Source organism: Nansenia antarctica (genome assembly GCF_963989245.1).
Source record: "Nansenia antarctica genome assembly, chromosome: 11".
NCBI lineage: Eukaryota > Metazoa > Chordata > Actinopteri > Argentiniformes > Microstomatidae > Nansenia > Nansenia antarctica.
Window position 1 is genome coordinate 13,285,916 of NC_137681.1, and position 25,100 is coordinate 13,311,015.

General features: G+C 43.1%; 2 protein-coding genes across 2 annotated transcripts; both read right to left on the bottom strand.

Moving 5' to 3' along the window:
* Positions 1–990: 990 nt before the first annotated feature.
* LOC308167603 (ER lumen protein-retaining receptor 2-like) lies at positions 991–8,417 on the bottom strand (the record flags this gene model as incomplete). Its single annotated transcript, XM_080542023.1, has 5 exons — positions 991–1,025; positions 1,994–2,246; positions 2,933–3,091; positions 5,778–5,890; positions 8,327–8,417. 5 exons carry the CDS (start codon positions 8,415–8,417, stop codon positions 991–993), a joined length of 651 nt encoding a protein of 216 aa, XP_080398149.1.
* Positions 8,418–15,508: 7,091 nt separating this feature from the next.
* On the bottom strand, positions 15,509–20,923 carry nptx2b (neuronal pentraxin IIb; the record flags this gene model as incomplete). Its single annotated transcript, XM_080541493.1, has 5 exons — positions 15,509–17,145; positions 18,375–18,554; positions 18,900–19,144; positions 19,360–19,579; positions 20,483–20,923. 5 exons carry the CDS (start codon positions 20,921–20,923, stop codon positions 16,915–16,917), a joined length of 1,317 nt encoding a protein of 438 aa, XP_080397619.1. The 3' UTR covers positions 15,509–16,914.
* Positions 20,924–25,100: the final 4,177 nt, after the last annotated feature.

Consider the following 25,100-nt stretch of genomic DNA (forward strand, 5'->3'; position numbering starts at 1 on the left):
GTGAGATTCGTGACGTCACGGTTTTTAGTCAAGCACTTTCGGTGAAGGCATGATAATACTAGGGTTGGGTCCGAATTATTATCAATGGGTTGGGCACCCACTTACTTCCCTGGGGGCAACTCTGTCATTATTACACCCAGGGACATTTAAATGAGGGGACATCAACACTGATCCCAGTCCCACTAACTAACGCCTATCTCATGTGAACAAAGCGACCTCTTCCATAATGCAATTATTTCTGATGAAGCATGGGTCGGGGACATGTATTGCAAAATAGGCCTACATAAGTCCAATTGTAGCCTAATTTCCAACTTGTCTCACAGGGACCCCCAGTTGATTAGGCCAACACCAAGGGGTAGTCCCATCCTAGAGGATATATTTCCCCAGATATCCTATAAAACAGATCAAGTAGCCTATGTATAGTCTTACAGGCTTCAAGCATAATTTATCGATTGATTTTCCACTTCTCTAGGCCTGTTACGGATTAATGACACACTAAGGTCTAATAGCCAGTACCATTGTGTTCTGGCCAGTAAGACATAGTTCCATTTCTAAAAACATAGATACAGACTATGGCTTTAAATATAATTTCTGTAATGGAATTCTGTAATCTACAACTCTCTGAAAGACTACGTGATTCGTCTTTAGAGTGACGTCGTTCTTCGGATAATCGATGATAGATCGTTCAGTCACAATGAGTGAAATACACCATTTATTGTGTGCATGGCGCCATCATGTGGACATGCAATACCTGCGTTAGACCAAGGTCGCGATAATGGTTGATAAAACCGTCCTAAACGCTTTGAGAAGGCCTTCTTTCTAATAAACATACAGTAGAGAAGTAGGCCTATCATTATCAATGTGCCCCCCCCCCCGCCCCCTCCCACCCCCTCCATTCGTTCGCTGTCTCAGGTGTCTTCTGTCAGCTCTGCGGGACAGTTGCCCCGCGCTGGGAGTCCGCTGGGAGACGCGGGTGTCTGTCTGGGGCTCTCACGCTGGGAGACTCAACTTCTTTCCTTTCAGTACTGAGGGTGAGATAATAATAATATTACATTAGACTTATGTAGCGCTTTTCTAGACACTCAAAGACGCTTTACAAACTGAAAAGATCGAGTAGTAATAGTAAAAAGAAACAAAAAATAATAATAAAAGAAAGTATATCAATTCATTTTTAGATTACTACATCTAAGTTACACATAGATTTCGGGCGGAGAAGCAAGTACTAAGACACTTAGAACAAGTACTAAGACACTATCTAAACACTATCTAATCTGTGCAAATGGGCATAGTGCATGGTATGACAGTATATTATGGTATTACAGTGAGTATAGTAAATTAACGTTAAGTCCGGGCGGCAGGTAGCCTAGAGGTCAGAGAGGCCGGCTAGCAATCGGAAGTTCGCTGGTTCGATCCCCGCCTCAGGAGGGAGCCGGATGTGAGTTGTTGACTGGAGGGTTGCTGGCATCATCATAACTAAGGTGCATCATCATATCTCCCACTGCCGTTGTGCCCTTGAGCAAGGCACTTAACCCCTGCTTATTGCTCTTGCTGACTTAGGTACATACAGGAATCTTGAGGTTAATTTCAATACCTTTCTAAGACTTTTTAAAGACCTTAATCAGTCAATGTTTTTCCAGACCTCACCGCCACTTCGAGCTGTAACCGTTTACATCAGTGACACCTTTAACTTAACAGTTTTAGTTTGCAATAGACTAGACCACTATCATACAACAGAATTTCCGGTTCATCTTTGTTTTTTAATAAAACTAATAAATTCACAAACTTTTACTAAAAGTTTTTAGGACTCAAACTCTTTGGACAGAGTCTAATTCAGAAAAATACCTAATAAAATCGTGATAAGACTTTTTAATACTTATTAAGGGCCTTGATTTTCCCAAAATTGATTTATCAACTTTTAATAATTTTCAAGACACCGCGGATACCCTGTTAAATCTATGCACGCTTCCTGTCCTCTCCTAACCCCCCCACTCACCTTTGGTAACATAAAGGTAGAAGAAGTCGCAGTAGAGGATGGTCTGGACCACGCCGGCCACCACGGCGATCTGGTCGAAGAACCCCTCGAAGTAGAACATCCAGATCCAGTTGATGAGGTAGAGGGCCCGGTAGAGCCCCAGGAAGAACAGGTAGTGGGTGGTGATGGTCTCGGCCTCGCCCGTCTTACTGATCATGAAGAGCTGGGGCAGGATGGCCAGCGACTCCAGGTAGATGGAGAAGGTCCACAGGACCTGATGGAGAGGAGGGAGAGAGGGAGGGATGGATGGAGGGGAGAGAGAGTGGAGAGAGAGAGAGCAGAGAGAGAGAGCAGAGAGAGAGAGTGGGGAGAGAGAGAGCAGAGAGAGAGAGTGGAGAGAGAGCGGAGAGAGAGAGAGAGCAGAGAGAGCAGAGAGAGAGAGAGAGAGAGCAGAGAGAGAGCAGAGAGAGAGAGAGCAGAGAGAGAGAGAGAGAGCAGAGAGAGAGAGCGGAGAGAGAGAGAGCGGAGAGAGAGAGAGAGAGCGAGCAGAGAGAGAGAGGAGGGAGAGCAGAGAGAGAGGAGGGAGAGAGAGCAGAGAGAGATTGAGAGAGAGAGAGAGAGATTGAGAGAGAGAGAGCAGAGAGAGCGGAGAGAGAGAGAATGAGAGAGAGAATGAGAGAGAGAGAATGAGAGAGAGAGAGAGCAGAGAGGCAGAGAGAGAGTTAATGAAAAGGTCCTCTTTGGTCTAGATCTACAGATATACCATACATTAAGCCAACACTTAAGGAGATTAAGTGAGCATTCTGACTGCTAACTGATAACTGTTCCTTTCAAAACAACAACAACAACCTCTTGTAAACCCACTTGAGAATAACAACAACAAAAAAACATTGTAAATGATAAATTTCACGTTGACTCATAAAACTAAGTATGCAGTGTTTCGTTTTGACGCCTCTCTACCTCGAAAGGGTTGAACTCGTGGTTGACCAGGAAAGCGAGGCACCCTACTGGCACCACCAGGAACTCCACGCGGAAGGAGTCATGGTTGCCATCATAGGTGGCTTTGAACTTCATCATGATCAGGTAGACCGTGGCGTAGGAGCACGCGACGTAGATCACCTGCAGGACAGAGGAGAGATGGGGGAGAAAGGGGGGGAGAGGGGAGAGCAGACATGTTAACCCTTTAGTCCCCTATGATCCTCAGGCAGGGCTCTTCTTAAGAAGTTTCAATGTTACAAAGTACTTAACGAATAGATAAAACATATAATAATAATAATAATTATTATTCTTTTTCTTTTTCTTTTTTTATTTTACCTTTATTTTACCAGGCGAGACAATTAAGAACAAAATTATTATTTACAATGCCGGCCTGCCTCATAAGGGGAAAGGGGAGGAGGGCTGAAAGAAAAAACATGTTAAAAACAAAGCACTTAAAACCACAATTAAATCGACAATTGAATGAGATGCCACAAAACAACAATAAGCATTAAACAACAATAAGCATTAAACACATGCATGTAACACAAACAATACAACAAAAGCACTAACGGATATCAAGAATGGAATACAACAGTAAGCACAAAAAGCAGACAGGCAACACAAGACAATACAATACAACAAAACGCACTGGGACACAGCCAAGCAAACACAACAATACAGCAATAAGCACTGATACACAGTCAGGAAAGACAATAATACAACAATAAGCGCTGGGACACGACCAATCAACACAGCGATACAACATAGACACTAAGACAGCCAGTAAACAAACCAATACAACAAAACACACTGAGACACAGTCAAGCAAACATAAATACGGTACAACAATAACCACTGAGACACAGCCACCAAATACAACAACAGCAATAAGCACTTACGAAACAGGCCAACAAACATTAGAAAACAGTATTAACATTAACACAGAAAAGCTTAAAAGCAGAGAATGAGCAGACATGAGCGTATGGGGGCATAAAAACAAGTGCAGGTGGACAGAGGGGGTGTGTAAAGGGAGTGATACAAGTGCTGCCCTACAGAGAAGAGAAGCATGTGCAGGAATCAGTGAGGGTGTCTGAAATAGTGAGTCTGAAGGCAGAGAGGGAGATGAGTTTATCCAGTTCGAGGGTTTTTTGCAGAGCATTCCAGTCAGAGGGGGCAGCAAACTGGAATGATGCACGGCCAAGGGAAGTGGTGGATTTGGGAATTTTCAGTTGGATGTGGAGTGAGGATCCGGTGTTGCGAGTGACAGGCAGAGGGTGAAGCAGGAGACACAGATAGGGGGGTGATAGGTGGAGGAGGGTTTTATAGATGAGGGTGAGCCAGTGCAAGTGACGGCGGGTGTGAAGGGAGGGCCAGTTGACCAGGGAGTAAAGAGTGCAGTGGTGGGTACTGTTAGTGGCGAACCGGATGGCGGAGTGATACAGTGTGTCGAGCGTGGAGAGTGTAGCTTTGCATGCAGACCTGTAGATTGTGTCGCCGTAGTCGAGCATGGGGAGAATGGTCATTTGAATGAGGGTGCGTTTAGCGGATGAAGTGAATTTCTGAAACTGAAAGGATCGAGTATAAATAAATAATAAAAAGAAACAAAAGAAAGTATAGGGGCCTAATTAAGGTAGTGCTGGGGACACATGGGAAGGGGAGAGGGTTAACTTGTGAAGGCAAGCTTGAAGAGGTGGGTTTTGAGGGCCTGTTTAAATGTTGGGAGGGTGTTGGCCTGTCTGATGTGGTTGGGGAGGGCGTTCCAGAGGGACGGGGCTGCGGCTGAAAAGGCCCTATCACCCCAGGTCCGGAGCTTGGTCCTGGTGGTCTGGAGGGTGGTTTGGTCGTCAGACCTGATGCAACGGGAATGGGTGTGGAGGGGGACGAGGTCAGCAAGGTAGGAGGGGGCCATATACGCAAATAAAAACTACAATAAAAGTAGGAAAAAAAACAGTAAAACACCACGCGTAAAAAAAAAAGGGCAGCATCGATTATTCACTAGTCTATGTATATGTTACGGTACATGTGGGAAAACTAGGGTTAGGGTTCGGTGCTAGGGTGCTACGGTTAGGGTTAGGGTTAGGATTAGGGTTAGGGTTAGACATGCCAGCATGTACCAAGTCACCCTAGCACCTAACCCTAACCCTAGTTTTCCCACATGTACCGCTTTTCCACATGTACCGTAACATATACATATTTTTTTTAAGTTTTAAGAAGAGATTCAAAAGAGATCTTGTTGTTGTGTATGAAAAGGTGACAACGCGTGACGTTAGAATTATAAGGTTCTATCTCAATTTTTGTCAAAATTTAGATTTTTACATAATCTGATCCATTAGGTGTTTATTAATGCCTGTGTGGTGTTATTTTTAAAATGTTGACATTTTTTAGTTAGTAATTAATAAAATACAAAGGTTCCATCTCACAGAACATAATGGAATGTCAAAACTTTGACGGTCAATATCTCTAAACTGCCCTAAACGGAGATAGAACCTTATAATTCCAAGCTCACGAACGGTAAGGCGGGTGAGGAGCAGCAAGGCCCACAGGGCGGCTGTGGCTCATGAGGTAGAGCCGCCATCTAATAATCGCGAGGTTGGCAGATCGCCGGTTCGAGCCCCGGCTGGCCACATGTCGAAGTGTCCTTGGGCAAGACACTGAACCCCAAATTGCTCCCAGTGAGCAGGCCGGCGTCTTGCATGGTAGCTTGGCCGCCATTGGTGTCTGAATGTGTGTGTGAATGGGTGAATGAGAGGTCGTTGTAAAGCGCTTTGGATAAAGGCTCTATATAAGTGCAGTCCATTTACCATTTACCACACAGCCCTCCCCTCACCTTCATGCAGCTGTTGTAGAAGGAGAAGAAGGAGGCGAAGAGTAGCAAGGCAAGTAGAAGGCAGCGCATGGTGAAGACCAAGGCAAACAGGATCTGACTCTTTCCGGAGATGCCTGAAAAAGATTGGGAAAAGACTGTTTTTTTTACGACAGCTCTGGGGAGGGAGTAGCAGCTCAGTGGCCTTGCGGTTAGAGTGTTAGCGCCCTGAGATTGGGAGGTCGTGAGTTCGATCCCCCTGCCCGAGTCCTACCAAAGACTATAAAAATGGTACCCGATGGCGCCTCCCTGCTTGGCACTCAGCATTAAGGGTTGGATTTGGGGGGGGTAAGACCCTGCAACATACCAGCGTCATGTCCAGGGGGGTGTACTTGTACATCAAGCCGCCTCACGCTACGGAAACAGGAGATAGGCTCCTGCCCCCTAAGGGCCGCTAGGCTCCGGAACCATTGGTTCTCAAGGCTACTTACCTACTCTGGGGAAGGAGTATATCTGAGGAGAGGGACAGAAGAGGTCATAATATCGTCTTCAGTCTTAGAGAAAGGGCCTGTGGGAAAAACATTTCCTTACATGGCCTTACGTGTTATACCTTGACTGACAAGCTGACATCAGCTGGAAAAGTGCACAAGTCACACCACTTGTTTTAGATGGTTTTACTTAAACAAATGTATTTGTTGTGAGTCACTTTGGATAAAGGCTGTCTGCTAAACGCCAGAAATGTTAATATCGGGTAAATAAACGACATCCTTGGACATCCAGGATTCCCACAGATGTCCCCCAGGCGACAGCAAGCACAAACGTCTCTTGTCCTGTATGAGTCATGACCGCATGCACCAAGTTAAAGACCAACACAACATATCGTGACGTTAGAATTATAAGGTTCTATCACCATTTTTGTCAAAATTGAGTTTTTTACATAATCCATTAGGTGTTTATTAATGCCTGTGTGGTGTTATTTTTAAAATGTTGAAATGTTTTAGTTAGTAATTCATAAAATACAAAGGTTCCGTCTCACAAAACATAATGGAATGTAAAAACTTTGACGCTCAATATCTCTGAACTACCTTAAACGGAGATAGAACCTTATCATTCTAAACGGAGATAGAACTTTATAATTCTAAGCTCACGATTTAATATCCCTTTATTATATCATCAAGAAGCAGTCAAGAGTGAAACGTATGTAACTCAGAGACTCACCATCACGCTCCCGCACTTTTAAATCCCACCTCAAAACCTACCTGTTCTCCCATGCAATCAACCTTCCCTACCCTTAACCATCTCCCATCTCCCCTAACCCTGCCACCCCCCCACCCCCCCCCCTCCTGGACATTGCTGTGTTAAATGTTCCCTGTGCCTGTTCGTTAACTCTGTGTTCTATGTGCTCATGTTATCTGTTGCTTGTTGTTTCTGTGTTTCTTTTTTTTCCCCCATAATATTGTCAGTGTCTTTGAGCCCCGGAAAAGCGCTATATAAATATAATGAATTATTATTATTAACCGGCTGGTGTGGCTTTGTACTAAAATCATCATCATGCAATCATCAATGCATCATCAATATTGCAGAGTACAACATCTCATCTCAGAGGGTCAGCCCCGTCAGCACTATAACGCATGCTTCCAAGTGGCACCACACCCAACTGACCCCCATACGAGAGGTCACTGCGAAAAAAGGGAATGAACCTCAATTGTAGGAAGCATTTCAGCTCATGACTTGCTCATCCTGTCTTGACTTCCATGGGTCTTCTTCCTAGAAATGCCACGTTCAGAAACCAGACCATACAATCAAACGACCTAACCTAAATTGACCAGCAGAGGTCAGGTCAATGACCTGCGTCTGAAACACGGCATGGCATTACCACGTCAGTGCCAGGCGGTGGAACAAGACTGCAAGTCTGTATAGCTACTGTTGCTACATGGAAAGCATATCAGGCTATTGGCAGTGCTTGCAGGCAGTGCTCAACACTTTTTGGGGGGGGTTGCCAGAGCTTGACAAGCAAAGTACTACAAGCAAGGTACTATTGATTGGCACACCAGGCTGTGCCAGCCTAGGAGACCTACTTGTTTACTAGCATAGCTATAACCTCTGTTTAGCTGGCTAGAAATCAAAGAAGAAACCTGAAGAAATCAAACAGGACCAAACCCTAAAAATATTTAAATGTAAGAAAAAACTAAAAAAAGAACCTTCATGTTTTGCAGCAGTTATGATTAAACACAAACACTTCTATCGATGAATTTTATCCATTAACTATGGTCTTATTGAGTGTTTTATCTATTTACTTGTCATTTTCCTTTTCTTACCATGCTCCTCCTCTTGCTGTCTTTTTTAATGCTGCACTTTGAATTGCCCCTGGAAAATCAATTGCTCAGGAAATGGGCTGTACAAATAAACCTGCCTAATACAGCTAGTCGGCTCAAGCAAGTTGCTAGCTAAGCATTACACATTACAAACTCACAGCAGCCTACACTGGAAGACATAGCCAGCAAGCTATTTGAATGGTGTTTTTTTCTATTCATTGAGGAACTAATAGGTATATATCTTCTTTAGCTACTTACCAGAACACGACCTGGACTTCCATATTTTGAGCAGCAGGATGATGATGGCAGCCAAGTGGGAGAGGTCTCCCGTTAACCTGAAGATGTTCATTACAAACGCTTCCTTTTATATACTAGAGAGAATTGACTTGACACCGTTGTCTCATGCACTTTATTCTGTGGAATGGAAGAGGGCGTGGAAGAGGGTGAGGGTGTGAAAGAGGGCGGAGAGGAGAAGTAACATCACAAATAAAGTTGGGGTCGGATTGGACAGTAAGTATGAGTGACAGCTCAAACTGAAACATGCTCTAGTCTAGACTGTAGACATGCTCTAGTCTAGACTGTAGTCTATTGGGACAACTTCCTCCTTCACCTTACACATGAAAGGGGTTGGGGGGGTTCCAATATGTGGTTGAAGCTTCAAGCCTCTTTTAAGACACACACCCTTATTGTCTGTCTGTCTGTCTGTCTGCCTGCCCCTATGGTGACTGGTGACTATCTGTCTGTCTGTCTGGTGACTGTCTGTCTGTCTGTCTGTCTGTCTGTCTGTCTGTCCCTATGGTGACTATGGCTACTGCACATCCACACACACACACACACACACACACACACACACACACACACACACACACACACACACACAGACTCACAAACAGTCAGCATGTGTTCTCCATTCTTTATCTGAATGTAAACATCAGGTGAGGCTAGGCCTGCATCCGTCTGGACATAACCATGTGTGTTTAGGAGCCTCTCATTTCCTGGTACAGGTACACAATGACTGATTAGAGGACAGGAAGAGAGGGAGAGGGAGAGAGGGAGAGAGGGAGAGAGGGAGAGAGGGGGAGAGCGAGAGAGGGAGAGAGAGCGAGAGAGGGAGAGGGGGAGAGAGGGGGTGATCGAGAGAGGGAGAGAGAGAGGGAGAGAGGGAGAGAGGGGGAGATCGAAAGAGGGAGAGAGGGAGAGAGGGGGAGAGCGAGAGGGAGAGAGAGAGGGGGAGAGGGAGAGATCGAGAGAGGGGGAGAGAGGGGAGAGTGAGAGAGGGAGAGAGAGGGAGAGAGGGAGCGAGGGGGAGAGGGAGAGAGGGGGAGAGGGAGAGAGGGAGCGAGGGAGAGAGGGAGAGAGAGGGGGAGAGGGAGAGATCGAGAGAGGGGGAGAGAGGGGAGAGTGAGAGAGGGAGAGAGGGAGAGAGGGAGCGAGGGGGAGAGGGAGAGAGGGGGAGAGGGAGAGATCGAGTGAGGGAGAGAGGGAGAGAGAGGGGGAGATCGAGTGAGGGAGAGAGGGAGAGAGAGGGAGAAAGCGGGAGAGAGGGAGAGAGGGAGAAAGAGGGAGAGAGGGGGGGAGTGCTGCTCTGCAACGTCACACACCACTGCGCGGCCTCCGTCACCCACGAGATCCTCTGGTTTATCTTCGACGACGACTCCCACCACCAACTGAGTGTCCCGTCTACAGTCTTGACCAAAACGACCTGACCATCCAGTCCATCCAGACCAACGACAGCGGAGTGTACTACTGTGCTGCTGTGCTGAACAACGTCCAAACGCAGGCACCGCTGATAGGACAGGGAGGCCATGGCTAGTCTGAAGAGGGGCATCAGGGAGGCCAAGCTTCACCACAAACTGCAGATCGAGGAGCACTTCCAGTGCAACTCTGACCCCCGTCGTATGTGGCAAGGCATCCAGGCCATCACAGAGTACAAACCCCTTAATGCAGCCCCCCCCCCCCCCCGCCCCCACCACCACCACCACCGTGTCCCTACCTGAAGAGCTCAGCCACCTCTACGCTCGCTTCAACTGGGACAACAAAGAAACAGCCACCATAGCCCCCCCCCCCAAGATGACCAGACCCTCACGCTCTCCACCAAAGATGTCTACCGCACGATGTGAAAGTTTAGAAAGCTGTTGGCCCTGACGACATTCCTGGCTGGGCGCTCAGGGCAGGCGCTCCACAGCTGGCCGGGGTTCTCGCTGACATTTACAACCTGTCACTGGCCCAGGCTGTCGTCCCCAAGTGCTTCAAGGCAACAACCATCGGTTGCAAGAACTCTGCTGCAGCGGGTCTGAATGACTTCCGCCCCGTTGCGCCCACGTCCAGCATCATGAAGTGCTTCCAGACCAGAAGCCGGTCCTGGTCCACCTGAAAACTTTAACCAAACTAGACCCCCAAAAGTACGCCTACCGCAAGAACAGGTCAACGGAAGACACCATCTCCACGGCACACTTCACTCCACCCTGACCCCCCTAGACACAAGCAACACCTACGCAAGGATGCTGTTCATCGTTGACTTCAGCTCAGCATTCAACACCATCATCCCCTCCAAGCTGGTCACCAAACTCAGATCTCCCTTGGGTTGTGCACGTGTGTTGTCTGATTGTACGACAAAGCATTATGAAAATAATCATTGGCGCCTTTTGTTAGCTAAAGCAGAATGTCAAAATAAGCGTGTCTTATCACCATCGCTATGACTATCTAAGTGTAGATTTATATACATTTTATAAAACAGCCTGAAAAAACTGAAACATTATGAAATGGTTTCCTTTCTAGTCACCCTGCAACAGATTGATGTGTAAAGCTGCGAAGAAAATAACTTAAGATAGCACTATACAGCCTACAACACTACAGTTCTTTGTAGTTCCATATTTCCATCCACTGTCCCAGGCACATGGGTGAAACGCATGGTAACGATTTCAAGCCAGGGATCAGCAGAGCAACATCACCATGGATAGACGGATTGATCGCAACGGTTGATAAGACCCCACTTTATATCCCCTTACAGGGCGTCACCATCTATCTCCTAATTCCATTCGCCTCTGCTATGAGTGGATAAGCGCATATGTATCGGTAGGTATTGCCTGTAGCCTACACTATGTGTGTATTTTCAGTTAAATGTATCTATAACACTGAATGTAACATTGATTTGGGTTTATGTTTTCAGAATTATTATTGCGGTGGTCGTCGTGTCTCTTCCCCTGATTCTGAGTCTTCAAGTTGCTGGGGAGAGCGATTTGATCACCTTGGGTAGGTTTTATGTTCCTTCTAAAGCCTACAATACAATAAGCCTATATTTGCCATGCGTTTTACACGCCATATTTCACTTCTTTGTCATGTATTTTCTTCAGAAAATGTTGCGGGAAAGGTCCTATTCTATCAGAAGGATGGGAATGAAACGTACCAACGGAGAGTGGAGTTGGCCTCGGATATCCCAACCGAGGCCATGTTTGAACTCTCTGATCCAATGAACACTTTAAGCACAGCAAGTTTCACCTATAACTGGGACTTTGGCAACGGGTATGTTGACTTTATTTTTAAAAATGTATTCAACATATGAGTGACATGGCTTTCTTTCAGCAATTGACATATTAGACATTGTTTTTTCTCCTCTTTTCTAAAGAGAGGTGTTTGAGGGATCGGAGCCGATCGTGCGCTACAATTACTCTTCATCTGGAAACTACACCCTGCGGCTGATAGTGGGAGCCAAGATAGCCAAGAGCGCTACCAACCTTACTGGAACATACAGCATGGACGTGACAGTGTTGGGTATGTTGACAGAGTACAACATCATGAACGTGATCTTTTGTTTGAAATGTCTGTTTGTGTAGTTAAGTTTGAAGATGACTGAAATCCTCTGCTTTTGGTAATGTGGAGAGGACCAGTAGATTTCAGAATCTAGAGGGTTTTAATGTATTTATTAATTTGTTTTGCTGGGGCATATCTCTTTTATAGACACCATCAAAAATATCGAGTTGAATGGGCCTTTGAGTTACCAGGTTTCCAAAAACTCTAGTCTGTCTCTTCACGTCGATGGAAGGTAAGTCAGAATCAAACATTTGTTGGAGAATGTATAACTAATGTTCCTACAGTTTAATAAACAGAGATTGTATTCATCAAACTAGTGTAGCCTATACCCTACAAATCAAATCAGTCATAGAATGATGAGAAACATGCTGAAATCACTTGCACATGTTCATGAGAGCAACTCACCTCATGCACTCTGTAGGTATCACAGTAGACTCTTTGTTTAACACACACACTTTCTCTCTCCATTTCTCTATCCTCTCTCTCTCTCTCTCTCTCTCTCTCTCTCTCTCTCTCTCTCTCTCTCTCTCTCTCTCTCTCTCTCTCTCTCTCTCTCTCTCTCTCTGTATGGCCAGTCCTCCCATGTGGGTCTGTTGGAGGATTCTGCCCAACTGTGTTTCAGAGACTCCCACCGGCTGTCGGTTGACCATGCTGTATAAGAACAGCCTGAAGCTCAACCACACCTTCACCTCTCCAGGAGTTCACTGTCTGGACGTCAGCGCCAGTAACATCATCAGCAAACTACAGACCTCATACAACATCTTTGTGCGGCGTAATCGTATGTCCTCTTTATCTCTCTGGATACAGTCAGGGTTTTGATATATGGTCTATCAATGAATATGTGTGCATAGGGAGTTCTGTTGTAAGAGGTCACAACGAGATTTTGGATTTGATGGTTGACACTTTGCTGTGTTAAGAATCAGCTATGCTTAGGAGAACAGTGCTGAGGGACGATGCGGAGAGCTATTCAATGGTAGACCTTTCACCTCGCTTCGCATGAACATGTGGTGAATCCACTGAATTTATTTGCCATTGCTTTTACTCAGAATATAATGCAGCTCTACATGTGCCCTGATTTTACTGCTGGTATGGTGCTGGAGATAATGAATGTTGTTGGTGTTACTCATGTGCTGTTTGAATAATCATGTAGTGTTTGTGTACGAAAACTTTGGGAACATCTGAACATTTTACTGTCTTTGTCCATTGGTGTTCTATAATCCTTACATCAATGAAATATGCTAGGTGCGCACTAACTATAGTGAACTCAAGAGCATGTTTTCTTTGTGTTACGTACAGCCTCCAACAACCTGTTCTTCATTCTCCCTTGTGCGGCCATCCTCGCGGCAACCTTCATGTTTATCGGTGTCGTAGCCTGCCGTCCTCCACATGATAACACCAAGTCACAGGTAGGAGACTAGGAGGCAGAAGTATTTATATATGGATTTTTATTTATTTATATATATATATATATATATATATATACATGTATATATATCCTTGCATCCTTACTTTTACATAAGTTACCTTCCTTGAAGTTAACACTGTCTATCCAACATGTCTCGGTTGATGAAAGCCACTGTATGTCATGGAAGCCTTGCTTTAATCCATCCAATCGCTTTGGTAGGATTCACTTAAAAAGTATTCAAACAGTATTCAAACGCAGTGTCTGCGTGATTACTGTTAACATGACACCACTCTACAAGATGTCCACATGGGGGAGATCTATACCAACTTATAAACACTCACCAAAGAGCTATAGCCAAGAATAGCATTGTCAAGGACATCTATTTTAACAGTAACAGTGTATAACAGTGTATTTTGTTCTCCTTCATCATCAATTGACAAAGCACCATAGCTGTATTATGAACAATGGCCTCGCTTCATCCACGATTATTGTCTCTCTCTTATTGGCTCATTAGGCACATGTTTGTTATAAGAGACACAATAAACAACATAGAAAAGAGATTGATTGTATGGGTTTTTTGGTTGTTGTTTTTTTTACAGGTGGCTGCATACAACATAGAGGTGGAGCTCCCAGAGACTTCTGCAGAGAAAGGAGAGCGTCAGCCTCTCCTGGACGACCAGACCAGCTCCCCCTGCTGAACCTCTCATGCATGCTCTGCTCCGACCTGCACTCCACCCATCCTCATCCAATAGTGAGGGTGAAATGTTGCATGCAAAGAGCATTTTGTATAACCTGCAATTATAAGTCGCCACAAGATGTGATGAGACAGGAATTTCTTCCTAACTTACAGTAGCCTATTATACCCTTATAGCATGTTTAGTGATTGTTGTAGTACTATTGTTCTTCATCTGCCACAGGTATCTACTGTATGTCTACTGTACATTCAGAGCTAGCGGGGGTGGTGTATTTTCAAAAAGATAGTTCTGGGTACAACTTTATTCCAAATCTATGCAGTAAGCTGATGCTCTGTTTGTTGTGTGCACAATGGAGGCTGGTGGGGGTAGAAATCAGAGGATGAGCTCATTGTAATGCATGCCATGAAATCCTCTGATTTCTACGTCCACCAGCCTCCCCTAATTTTCACATGTTTACTATTTACTTCCATTTAATGATGTCTTGAATCCCCATCTGTTGATGAATGATAGCTGTCAGCTGCACTGCAGGAGAATGGTACTGCTGGCTAATAACGGGTGTTACTTAGAGGCATCGCCAGCTCTCACCTCTCTGGGCTAATTAGCATATTATGAGCCGTTCACAATGATGAATGACAACGACCTTGAGATCAAAGACACAGATGTCGATGAGAACATCTCTATGTGGTCTGTGAACAAAACCTGTAGAAGTAAATCAGGGATCTTTGTCAGTTACCATGTATCTCTCTGGATGTAATTTTAGGATCTTGTTATCCGTTTTGTGGTTGTCAAGCACTCTATTGTGCTCAGTCCATTTCCATTCCCAGCTGCTCATCACTCTACCATAGTTAGTTGTGTGTTTGTTTTGTTTTGTGACCTTCAGTTACATTGTGTATAACAGGCTGAGATATGTCTTCCACTTATAGTACCATGAACCAGAACCATGAATTCATAGTGTGTCCTAGAAAATATTGACCATACTGAATACCTGAACTGTATGAGAGAGTCTGAGGAGTCTAGAAAATGTGAGATATGAAAATAATTAATTTGTGTGTACACAAGAAAGTATACGCATTCTCTAATAATGATGCACAATAAGACAAGAACAACTAAAATATTCACACTATGAGGGACTGAGAGATGTAACTGATTTCCGATGGAGCCAGGGAGGTGTTTTTTCTACTGGAGAAGGGGTGTAGGAGTGACCTCACCTTTGACCTTGGTGCTCATCTCTTAAGCGTTGTTAATGCGTCAGAAGCCACTTGTGCTTTAACCTTGTCCTGTCTGCCTGAATCAAAGCGCTGAGATCTCTTGTCAGTTTTTGTCACAAACAAACTAAATAAACATAACACATAACACATAAACAGTTTTTGTTCCCTGATGACACAGGTCCTCGTTGTAGTCTCAATTACATCTCAATAACAATTACAAGTGATAATTTTGAAAAAAACATTATATGAAAAAGATTAATTAATACAAAACAACAAGATAATATGAAGAATGAAATAACACTGTCAACAGCAGAATGATTTTAATAGTCTTTTATTTGTGTCTTTATTTTAAGCATTTTTATTCATTGGCATGGCAACGGTTTGGTTCGTGAAGCTTCAAACATTCAAAGCACACCTGGCACTTAGTCCTCAAATTAAGGCCACAGAAAAGTAAGCATTGTTTCCTGAGCAAAGTCAAAATATCTAAAACTATACAAATTAACATCAATTACAACATAAATTACAACACTGTTAATGCAGAGTGACATTAATACACAATAAATATGCATATCATCATTATCATCATTAAAATACTGTACTATAAATATATAAATCATTAACACATTTAAACAGTAATGAGCAAGACAGAATTTGCTGTATGTAATCACTGTTGTTTTTTCTTCTTCTATTGAGTTCCGTTATCATGACACAGCACATTGTTAATGTATCTTGCCTTTTGCTAAGTTCCTTGTATGCTGCTAAGTGCAGTTCTCATCTGTATGCTGGTAAACGATCGAATACACAGACATTGTACGTTTGCAGCAAAGCAAAGCATGTTCTCCAGTACTTACAATGGGAACAAGACTACCAACACTGTTGACCAATACAGACAGGCATTACGGTAGACTGTTTAACACAACATGGCTCACGAAGCCTTATGAACATGTCATACAGTCATGCTATGAATACAAACATAGTTTTGTACTTTCCACTTATTCAGGCCTGAAATTAGAACTTAAATCTTGCATCAAACCTGTGCAGAAATAATGTTGATTTTGTCTTATCTTGGACATCCGGGTTGCAGGTTTGTTTGATTGGCTCTAAATCTGCCCTGGGGGGTATTCCAAAAACGTTGCTAAAGGAAAATCCAGGCTTATTTTTCTTGCGAGATTTAGCAAAATAGGCCTGGATTTTTTGGAGAAGTCTTGTGAGACTTATCACAATAAGCCTGGATTTTCCTTTAGAGACATTGATGGAACACCCCCCAGAGTTTTTCCTATCCAGGATGAGACATAACCTCAGACGGACTAATCTGTCCCTCACACCCACACAACACGCAAACATGCCCGAGCCTCACATGGCAAATCCTCTGTAAGTCTGTAAGTCTGCTTGTCACTGAGTGTCTACACGTGATTGTATGTGTGTGTGTGTGTGTGTGTGTGTGTATATAGTGTCTCGTCTAAATCAATATGCTTCATACTTTTACTTTATACTTTCTTTGTCTATTGTAAGTAACTATCTACCATACTGCAAGGTTAAAGCCAATAAGAACAATAAAAAATGCTGAATGAGATCCTGTAATCAGTCTTTGGTTCACAGCTATGTTCCCAGAAAAAGATCAAAGCATCTCGCTTGCACAGACAGCCAAACAAGCATCATGACAACCATCACAGTCAGCATGTATACTTCAACAATAGGGATGACCATGAGATACATGACAGAGACATCCTAAGAGTCTGTCAGCCGGTCCTGGCATAACTCTAGTGGCAGTTTGGAGGCGCCCCTCCCAAACACTTCCACACCACTGTCCAGCCAGGACACTATGTTCCCTGGGATGTAGTTGGAGCAGTTGGCCATGATCTCGATGTCTGTGGGCTTCAGAACCTTGTCCCAGATGTTGACCTGACTCAGCTCCCCCACGAAGGCCTGCGTGGCATCAAAACGCCCGCCCACCACGTCCTGTTGAGGCCATAAACGACAGGCCTCGTTAAGACAACAACAATAATAAACATCATCCCCTCATTCTCTGCGGACCAGGAGGCTGCAAGCCAGATACATTTCATCCACTTTTCATCAACACATTTCATCAACACAGAGCTACAATCAACACAGACTATGGTCAACACGGAACTATGGTCAACACGGAACTATGGTCAACACTGAAGTATGGCAACACTGAAGTATGGTCAAGACTGAACTATGGTCAACACTGAACTATGGTCAACACTGAACTATGGTCAACACTGAACTATGGTCAACACTGAACTATGTCAACACTGAACTATGTCAACACTGAACTATGGTCAACACTGAACTATGTCAACACTGACTATGGTCAACACTGAACTATGTCAACACTGACTATGGTCAACACTGAACTATGGTCAACACTGACTATGGTCAACACTGAACTACAGTATGGTCAACACTGAACTATGGTCAACACTGACTATGGTCAACACTGATTACTGTCAACATTGAACTCCGGTCAACACTGACTATGGTCAACACTGAACTCCGGTCAACACTGACTACAGTCAACACAGAGCTAAAAATACTGCCACTTTCTTTAACTGAACAGTGTGATATACAGTAAGATATTACTTTTGTACATGCATAGTACATGTACAGCATGTACAGTCACTGTATGCAGTACACTGTATGCTTTTGTGTTATGCAATCCAGATACATTGTTGATACTGTGCCAGCATGTTTTCTACATCATGAACATTTAACAAACGCTGTGGTCTTGTTTTTTTCACAGTAGCCTACTTCAACGGTTCACCAAGGCCAAACTACTGTTCAAAGGAAATCAATGAAGACTCACAGAGCCATTCTCCCATTTATGCTGGGCAAAGTACATACTGTATCTTCTATGTCTATCTGGACAAACTGTATACAGATTAGTGTTGGCGTCAGCTGATTTTCAATTCAGTCAAATCAGGAAGACTTGACATTACAATTCAATGATTGCAAAATGGGAATTTATTTTTCAATGATTTCTCAATGAACTGAAAATGAGAAGCTTTTTACATTTCATTGTAAATTCCCATCACTTCATGAATTAGCTGAATTGAAATTAAATTCACCCTAACTCTGATCCTGATCTACTTCCTGTATATACTGGCAACAGAGAAAATAAACTATGCTCTATCCTACAGATAGAGGGTGCTAGTTATTAGACTCACCTGTTCTTGCCCCAGGATGATGGCTCCACCTGGCTTGATGGGGTGCCAGGGGGCCAGGTTGTCCCCTGCACCGAGCTTCTGCCCATCCTGATAGGCCTCCCACTGCCCGTCTCTGGTGGTCCAGGTGATGCAGATGTGATGCCACCTCCCATCACTCACTGTCAGAGGCAGCTGGGCCACCTGGACAGGTGACAGGTGGGTTAGTTAGAAAATGAAGTTTACACAGAAAAGAACATTTAAAAGATGAAGAAGACATGCACCAAATAAAGTAGAGGTCTAGGGCAAGAGGTAAGATGAATGCACTAAATAAAGTAGAGGTCTAGGGCAAGAGGTAAGATGAATGCACTAAATAAAGTAGAGATTTATGTAAGACCAAACAGAAGAGAGGTTTCTGCATTTGTGATGGTCTTACACAGTGTATACAGTTGACATTACTGCTGGCACCTCCTCTGCAAATTAAACAATATTAAAGGTTTTTCATCTCTCCTACAGTACACATGTCATTGAGCATGTGTGAGCCCTTACCTTATCATTGATGAGCAGCTCAATGGGGTTGTTGCCCCACTCGATGAGAACAATCTCATTGGCCTGTCCTGGGACCCCATAGGAAAAAGGCGTGCCTATGCCAGGATTGGTGCTGGACTTGAGCCACATACATAGGGTGAAGGCATACATCTCAGGGAGGCTCTTGGTCATGCGGCCATACAGATAGTTAGTGCGCACGGGGAGGGACAACTTGAACATCTCAGGGAACTTGAATCCACCACCACCTACAGGAAGACAAGGAGAGATGTGAGCATCTCATACTGTATGAGGTCAATCCTAATTATAATGGTTTTAGTCTGGTTAAATTCATTACAGTAATTAAATACCTAATTGACTGTATGAGTGAGTCATTCAATGTGTGTGTTTGTGTGTATGTGTGTATGAACACGACAACACGTAATGTATACCATCTGTCTGTTCCATCTGCGTCTGTATGTACCTTTCTCAAGTTCATTGATCCTCTCCACCAGTGCGTTGAGGCTGCTCTCTGTTTTCAGTCTATGGGCGGCTGTCTCATTGTAGAGCAGTGACTTCTCAACCTCCAGGTTATTGACCTTACTCAGCAGCTGATTCTCCAGGTCACCCAGTCTGCGCTGGAGTAGGTCACGAAGCTCAGTTGGGAAAGAGGCTCCGGAAGTATTGGCTCGTATCTGTTGTTGCTGGGAGACAAGAAAATGTGTGACAATTCAGTTCATGTAGGCACTTAAGTTAATGTCTATTAAGATGTCTATTGAGATTCTCTGAGATGAGCTGTACTGTTTATTCATAATTGCCCAATTATAGACAATCACACACAATGTGGGTGTTTGGGGATGAAGAGAAGTCAAAAGGGGGGGTAAGAACATTAGATCTCTCTGGATGTCTCTAATCAGCCAACTAAGCCTGATGTATAATGAGGTTTAAACACCAATCCCTGTTGTTTAAAAAATATGACAAATCAAGATGCACCCACACTTTTAAACCCCCTGTGCTTTAAATATAGAATTGGATTAGCCTGGCCAAGGAAGCCCTGTAGTAGGGAGCAGGTGATACAGTACACGTTATAGGCTATACTTACTAGGAAAAGGCATATCCTACTGAATCACAAACACTGTAAGATAAATGGACCTATCAGTATAGGCACCCATCGTTAATCCTTTTCGGAAACCTTCTAGTGCATCTGTTGATTGAGGTGGCATACATAAGGTAGGGTAATCACCTCTAACGGATATACAGGTGTTAGAGGGGGTAATCCGTTTACAACCGAGACGCCTTCGCAAAATTGCAAAAATAGATGGCTATACTGTAAGTAGTAAATACTAAAAATAGGTACAAATATATACCGCCACTCCCCCCCCCAACCCGTTGACCACTGCAACAAGTATTTACCAAACATACGTAAAAACAAAGGGATTTGGCTTATACCTTTAAAACAAATAAGTATAACAGTCAACGTTTCTGGTGTATTTGCTGAAGTTAGAAATGGTAGCATTGTAAGCACTTTTGTATGGCTTTTGTGCTGGCGCAAGAACTGCTCACAAGCCACGCGCTCTGCACACGCGCTCTCCTCTCATGCACCTTACCTCCAAGTTTTCCAATCGGTCCTTCAGACTCTGCATGGTCTTTCCAAGGTTATCAATAGTGTCATTTGGACCTTTAGGGACATCTCCCATTGTGTTTTGGTTGTCTTTACTCCAAGATCCCTTGCTTTCGTACTTCCCATCCTCGGAGGCTGACTCACAGAGGGAGAGCTTTGTTGTCAACTCGTTTATGGTGACGAGATGGTTGACTATCTGCTCTTTTTGCTGAAGAATAGTCTCTCGGAGTTGCATGACGGTGTTCCTCAGCTCCTCTTCTTGAGACGCCGGGCTCACTTCGGGCAACAAGGTCACCGAACAACTTGTATCAGCGCCGACGGGAATGGCACGGCATAAGAACCGGTTGCTCGTAACATCCTGGCCGCGCACAAGTCTTCCACAGCTCAGTGCGCAAAAGTATAACAACCCATACAAGAAGGAGAACATGCCGTCGGTATCTTTAGATAAGGCTATGTTAAAATAACTGATACTTCCTATCCAATTAATACGACATTCAAATAATTTGGTGCGTAAACCATACCAAGAATGCAGTCAACTAGGCGGAATACCATGGTCAACCTGATTTAAATTATTTGTTCAGTCTATCAAACGTTTAGATCCTTTCGTTAAATGAGTTAATTAAAACCTAGGCGATGGTAAGACCATGTAAAGTGGCAGGGTTAACGCAATATTCCTGGCGCCAGCAACATTACGCACTTGTTGGTGCTGAAAAGACAGCGACCGAGTTAAGACGATTATGAAGTATGATGCGCCTTGGGACGATGGGATTGGTTGTAGTATATTAACGTCACCAGCCTGCCTTGTCGAAGTGCTAGAGTGTTTTGACCTATACATTATAGGCTATAATCGATCGAAATAATCGCAAATCAATAAGAAATGTTCATATTCTAGAGCGTAAAACAAAAGCAAAGCACATGAAATTGGCCGCAAAATCAAACACTGACAAAAAGACGAGAGACCTAATTTGAACCCCAATGACCTCATCTCATTGAAGGTTAAGAAGTTAATCAAGAGCCCTAAACCAGCATTGGTTGTCTCCTGTTTCCTATGATAGTGGCCCTTTGTGGATAGTTACCTCCAGCTCAGTCCCTGATTGGAGGATTGCCTTTTGGGCTAAATGCTGTCAAGGTCACAGATGAAAGGTTGGTACTTTGTTATACTGATGATGGGCACAGTGGGAGGGACAGAACACTGACATCTATCAGTGTCAGCCTGGAAAGTAGATTTGATCAGGAGACAGTAAGTCAATCAAATTCAAAATATGATATGTAGGCATGGATTTATAAAGGACAGAACACAACAACAACGACAAATACCTATATTATCAGACATTAAGAACACGATGTACATTAATAAAAGTCTAGTCAGGTAAAAAAACAAGAACAACATGATCATAAATATAAAATGACTAGGCCTATGTGTTGTTTCTGTGCAGTGTCATCAGGTTCTCAAACAGGTTCAGAAACAACGCTGAGTTTCCTCCTGTTTATTCTGCAGTGGAGGTGTAAATTGGACCAGGATTTTGTGATCTAACCTAGAAACACTCTGACCCACAGCCAAGATTATTTCACAGATAATGTGATGTGTGAGAAACACGAGGCCTCAGCCAATTTTCACACAATGTTCACAACATGATAAACAATTAACTCAAACACCTGCTTGGTCTCACTGTGAAAGGCTGATCAAAAACAACAGGAGCACGGACAGGCAGTTGCCACAGAGGAGAGGCTTATCTTTAGATGTGACTTCCTATAGTCTCTCTACACAGGCAATTAGTGATCTATGTATGACACACAATCAGTGTTCAGCAACAACTGGTCCCCTACCAGCCAGCACACAGGCAATCATCAAGCATTGGCCACAATGGTGTCCAGTCAAGATGCAAGAGGAGGGTGACATTGAAATTGGTATGCTAAAAAAATATTTAAAAAAAGTTTGAAGTATAAGAATAAGTATGAATATGCATATTTGTTTAAAACATGCTCCTGTCAATTAACATACATGTAGTGCTTATGTACAGTAAACATTTGCCTAATGTTCGAAGCCAATGACCTAGCCCATAAAGTCTTATGATTTACAATAATAAACCTTTATCTTTTGGCTAATCACCTCTCCATTGCAGTTTGATACTGCGATTAATATATACCTAAATCCCTCAGAGAGTGGGGAAACCAAAGAAGATCAACACAGGATACAGGACTTTGGGACAATGTTCCTCCCATCAACACATTGGGTTTGCCAGTTAACTGGGTTAACGGCATAGAATTGGTGACAGAGGACTGAAGACCAATTATCACTCCTCCAGTCGCCTTCACACAAAGTTGCACTGAATTCCCACTGCTTCCTACTTTCTGTATGACATGGAGTGATCTGGGGTCTCATCATATGTGGAGAAAAACAACACATTGGTAATGGGAATAGGAGAACCAAAAACATACAATTTCTGAATGTCGATCAGAATGACCTGGCAAACCACTTACAGTAAAGAGCTTTTAGGATGTTATCAAGGATGGTGAAAGCTGAGCAGAGCACTCTGCCATGACAAGAATACACTGTACTAACTAGAAGACCATTGCACCCATGAGGGCACTAATGTAATAGACTGATTAGTGTTTGAGAGTGGAGACATAGCTATTGAGTCATCCAATCACTCTCAGCAGAGTCGGGTGTGTGTTAAGGATATCAGCATGATGCCACAATGTTTTAAAGGTCAGCATCACTGCTACTTTGCTGATGTTATGTCAGAACATTATTGTGTATGATACTCATTAATAGGAACATGCTGTCTGGTGCTTCTTGCTCATTCACGCAATGGAAGGATACTGAATGGATTATGAACTGAAGTCCATTTGTAGTGTGTGCAGCGATAAGAGGCCTTGACTCAGCACTCAGACACATGTACTGTGATGCTAATTAACCACAGCCTTCCAGAAGGCATAGAGTTAGCAGAATACACATATCTATTTTAATCTATTCAATAGACATCTCTGCTCAATAATAATGTTCCAGTTAGTGCTGGACTCCAAACTGTGATCAAAGGGTGGGATCCTCAGTGGAAGGGTGACAATCCCATATTTTTTGGGGTGAGAACTTACATTTTGACATCTCAGTTCAATCAGAAAGCCATTGAAATGTTAATGCGACCTTTGCAATAATCACCAAGGCAGTTGGCAGTCTGCTGCACCACTCTGTGCCTTCATTACACCACTGCTACAGTCAATTCATACCACCAGAGCTACTGTGAGAGGAGACTGCTCCATCCCATTCAGAAAGTGCATTCTCAATCAAAGCATCTCATGATTGGAATAAACTACCTGAAAACATAAGAAAGTGCTCTACCTACAGATCATTTTTCAACCACTTGAAATCATGGCTCATTAGTAATCAGCAACACAGTCACTAATTCCACTAGCAATGGATTTATCTCTCTGTTGTGCTGATGTCTTTATAGTTTGATGTTTTTATGCTGATGCCTTTTATTAACTGTGTATTGTTCTTTTTTTAATGCTGATGTGCTAACCATGTGTGCTAACCATGTGTAATGCAATGTAATGTAATGTGTAATGCTATGTAATGTATAATGTCCAATGCCTGTCTTTCCTTTTAAGCTGTTCAGGGACTACGGATGAAAACTATAGGCTTCTTGGCTAATTCTGGTGCATTCTTTGATGTACACTGTACCTGCCAAATAAACTATAATAATAATAAGATAGCCCCGTCACACTACAGGGCCCAGCGCATCCTCTGTTGTGCTCAATTGTCTACGAGAGAAATGAAATGATCAGTCCCATGCAACATCTCAGTAAGAGATGGATGCCTCTGCTCTGCAGATACTGGAGATCACTTCAACACTTCATTCTGAATGTGAGAGTAGTGTGTGAGAGTTAAAGTAGGCTATATGTTTTTCGTTTGATCTAGTCATGGACAATGGGGTGAACGTGTTTCCTGTTTAGGTCTTCTTTGTTATTCATTGTTTATTGGTTTAAAACAGTGGTCAGGCAGCTTTAAAACATTTAAAGATATCTATGCCTTACAAATTGAAGTTTTCTTTGAAAAATCGGCCTCTAATTATTTAGATAATTTAGATATCAACAGAATATGAATATTTGATTATTTCAATGTGATTTTATTTCTTGAATGACGTCGATATAATAATTGACTCGTTTTTCCATTAACAGAGATTGCCATCTTGTGGTAAAACATAAACTGAAAGGGAAAATCAACTGAAACTGTATTCCAGTGTCGTAGATGATTGGTAAGAGAAAAGGCAAACGCTAATGTTACATGAAAAGTTATTTGTTTTTCGTCGTTGAAACTTGGAGTAGATATATCCGTGAGTATTAGTATTTACCCCCCCCCAAAAAAGAGATTAATGTAGCTAAAATATACATTAATTGTTGAGTTTCTATTCGTTGGTTTGATGTTGTTAACCTATCTTATTGTTAGCCTCTTGTTGTTAGCTCATTCTTATGTTATTCCCCTTCCTATGTATCCATACCTTGTTGAAATTCTATATTAATTTCATTGTTATGTTATGTAACATGTTTATGATAAAAGTAATCTGTAAAGTTTGTGTAGCCTAATCTAACTATTGTATATCTTT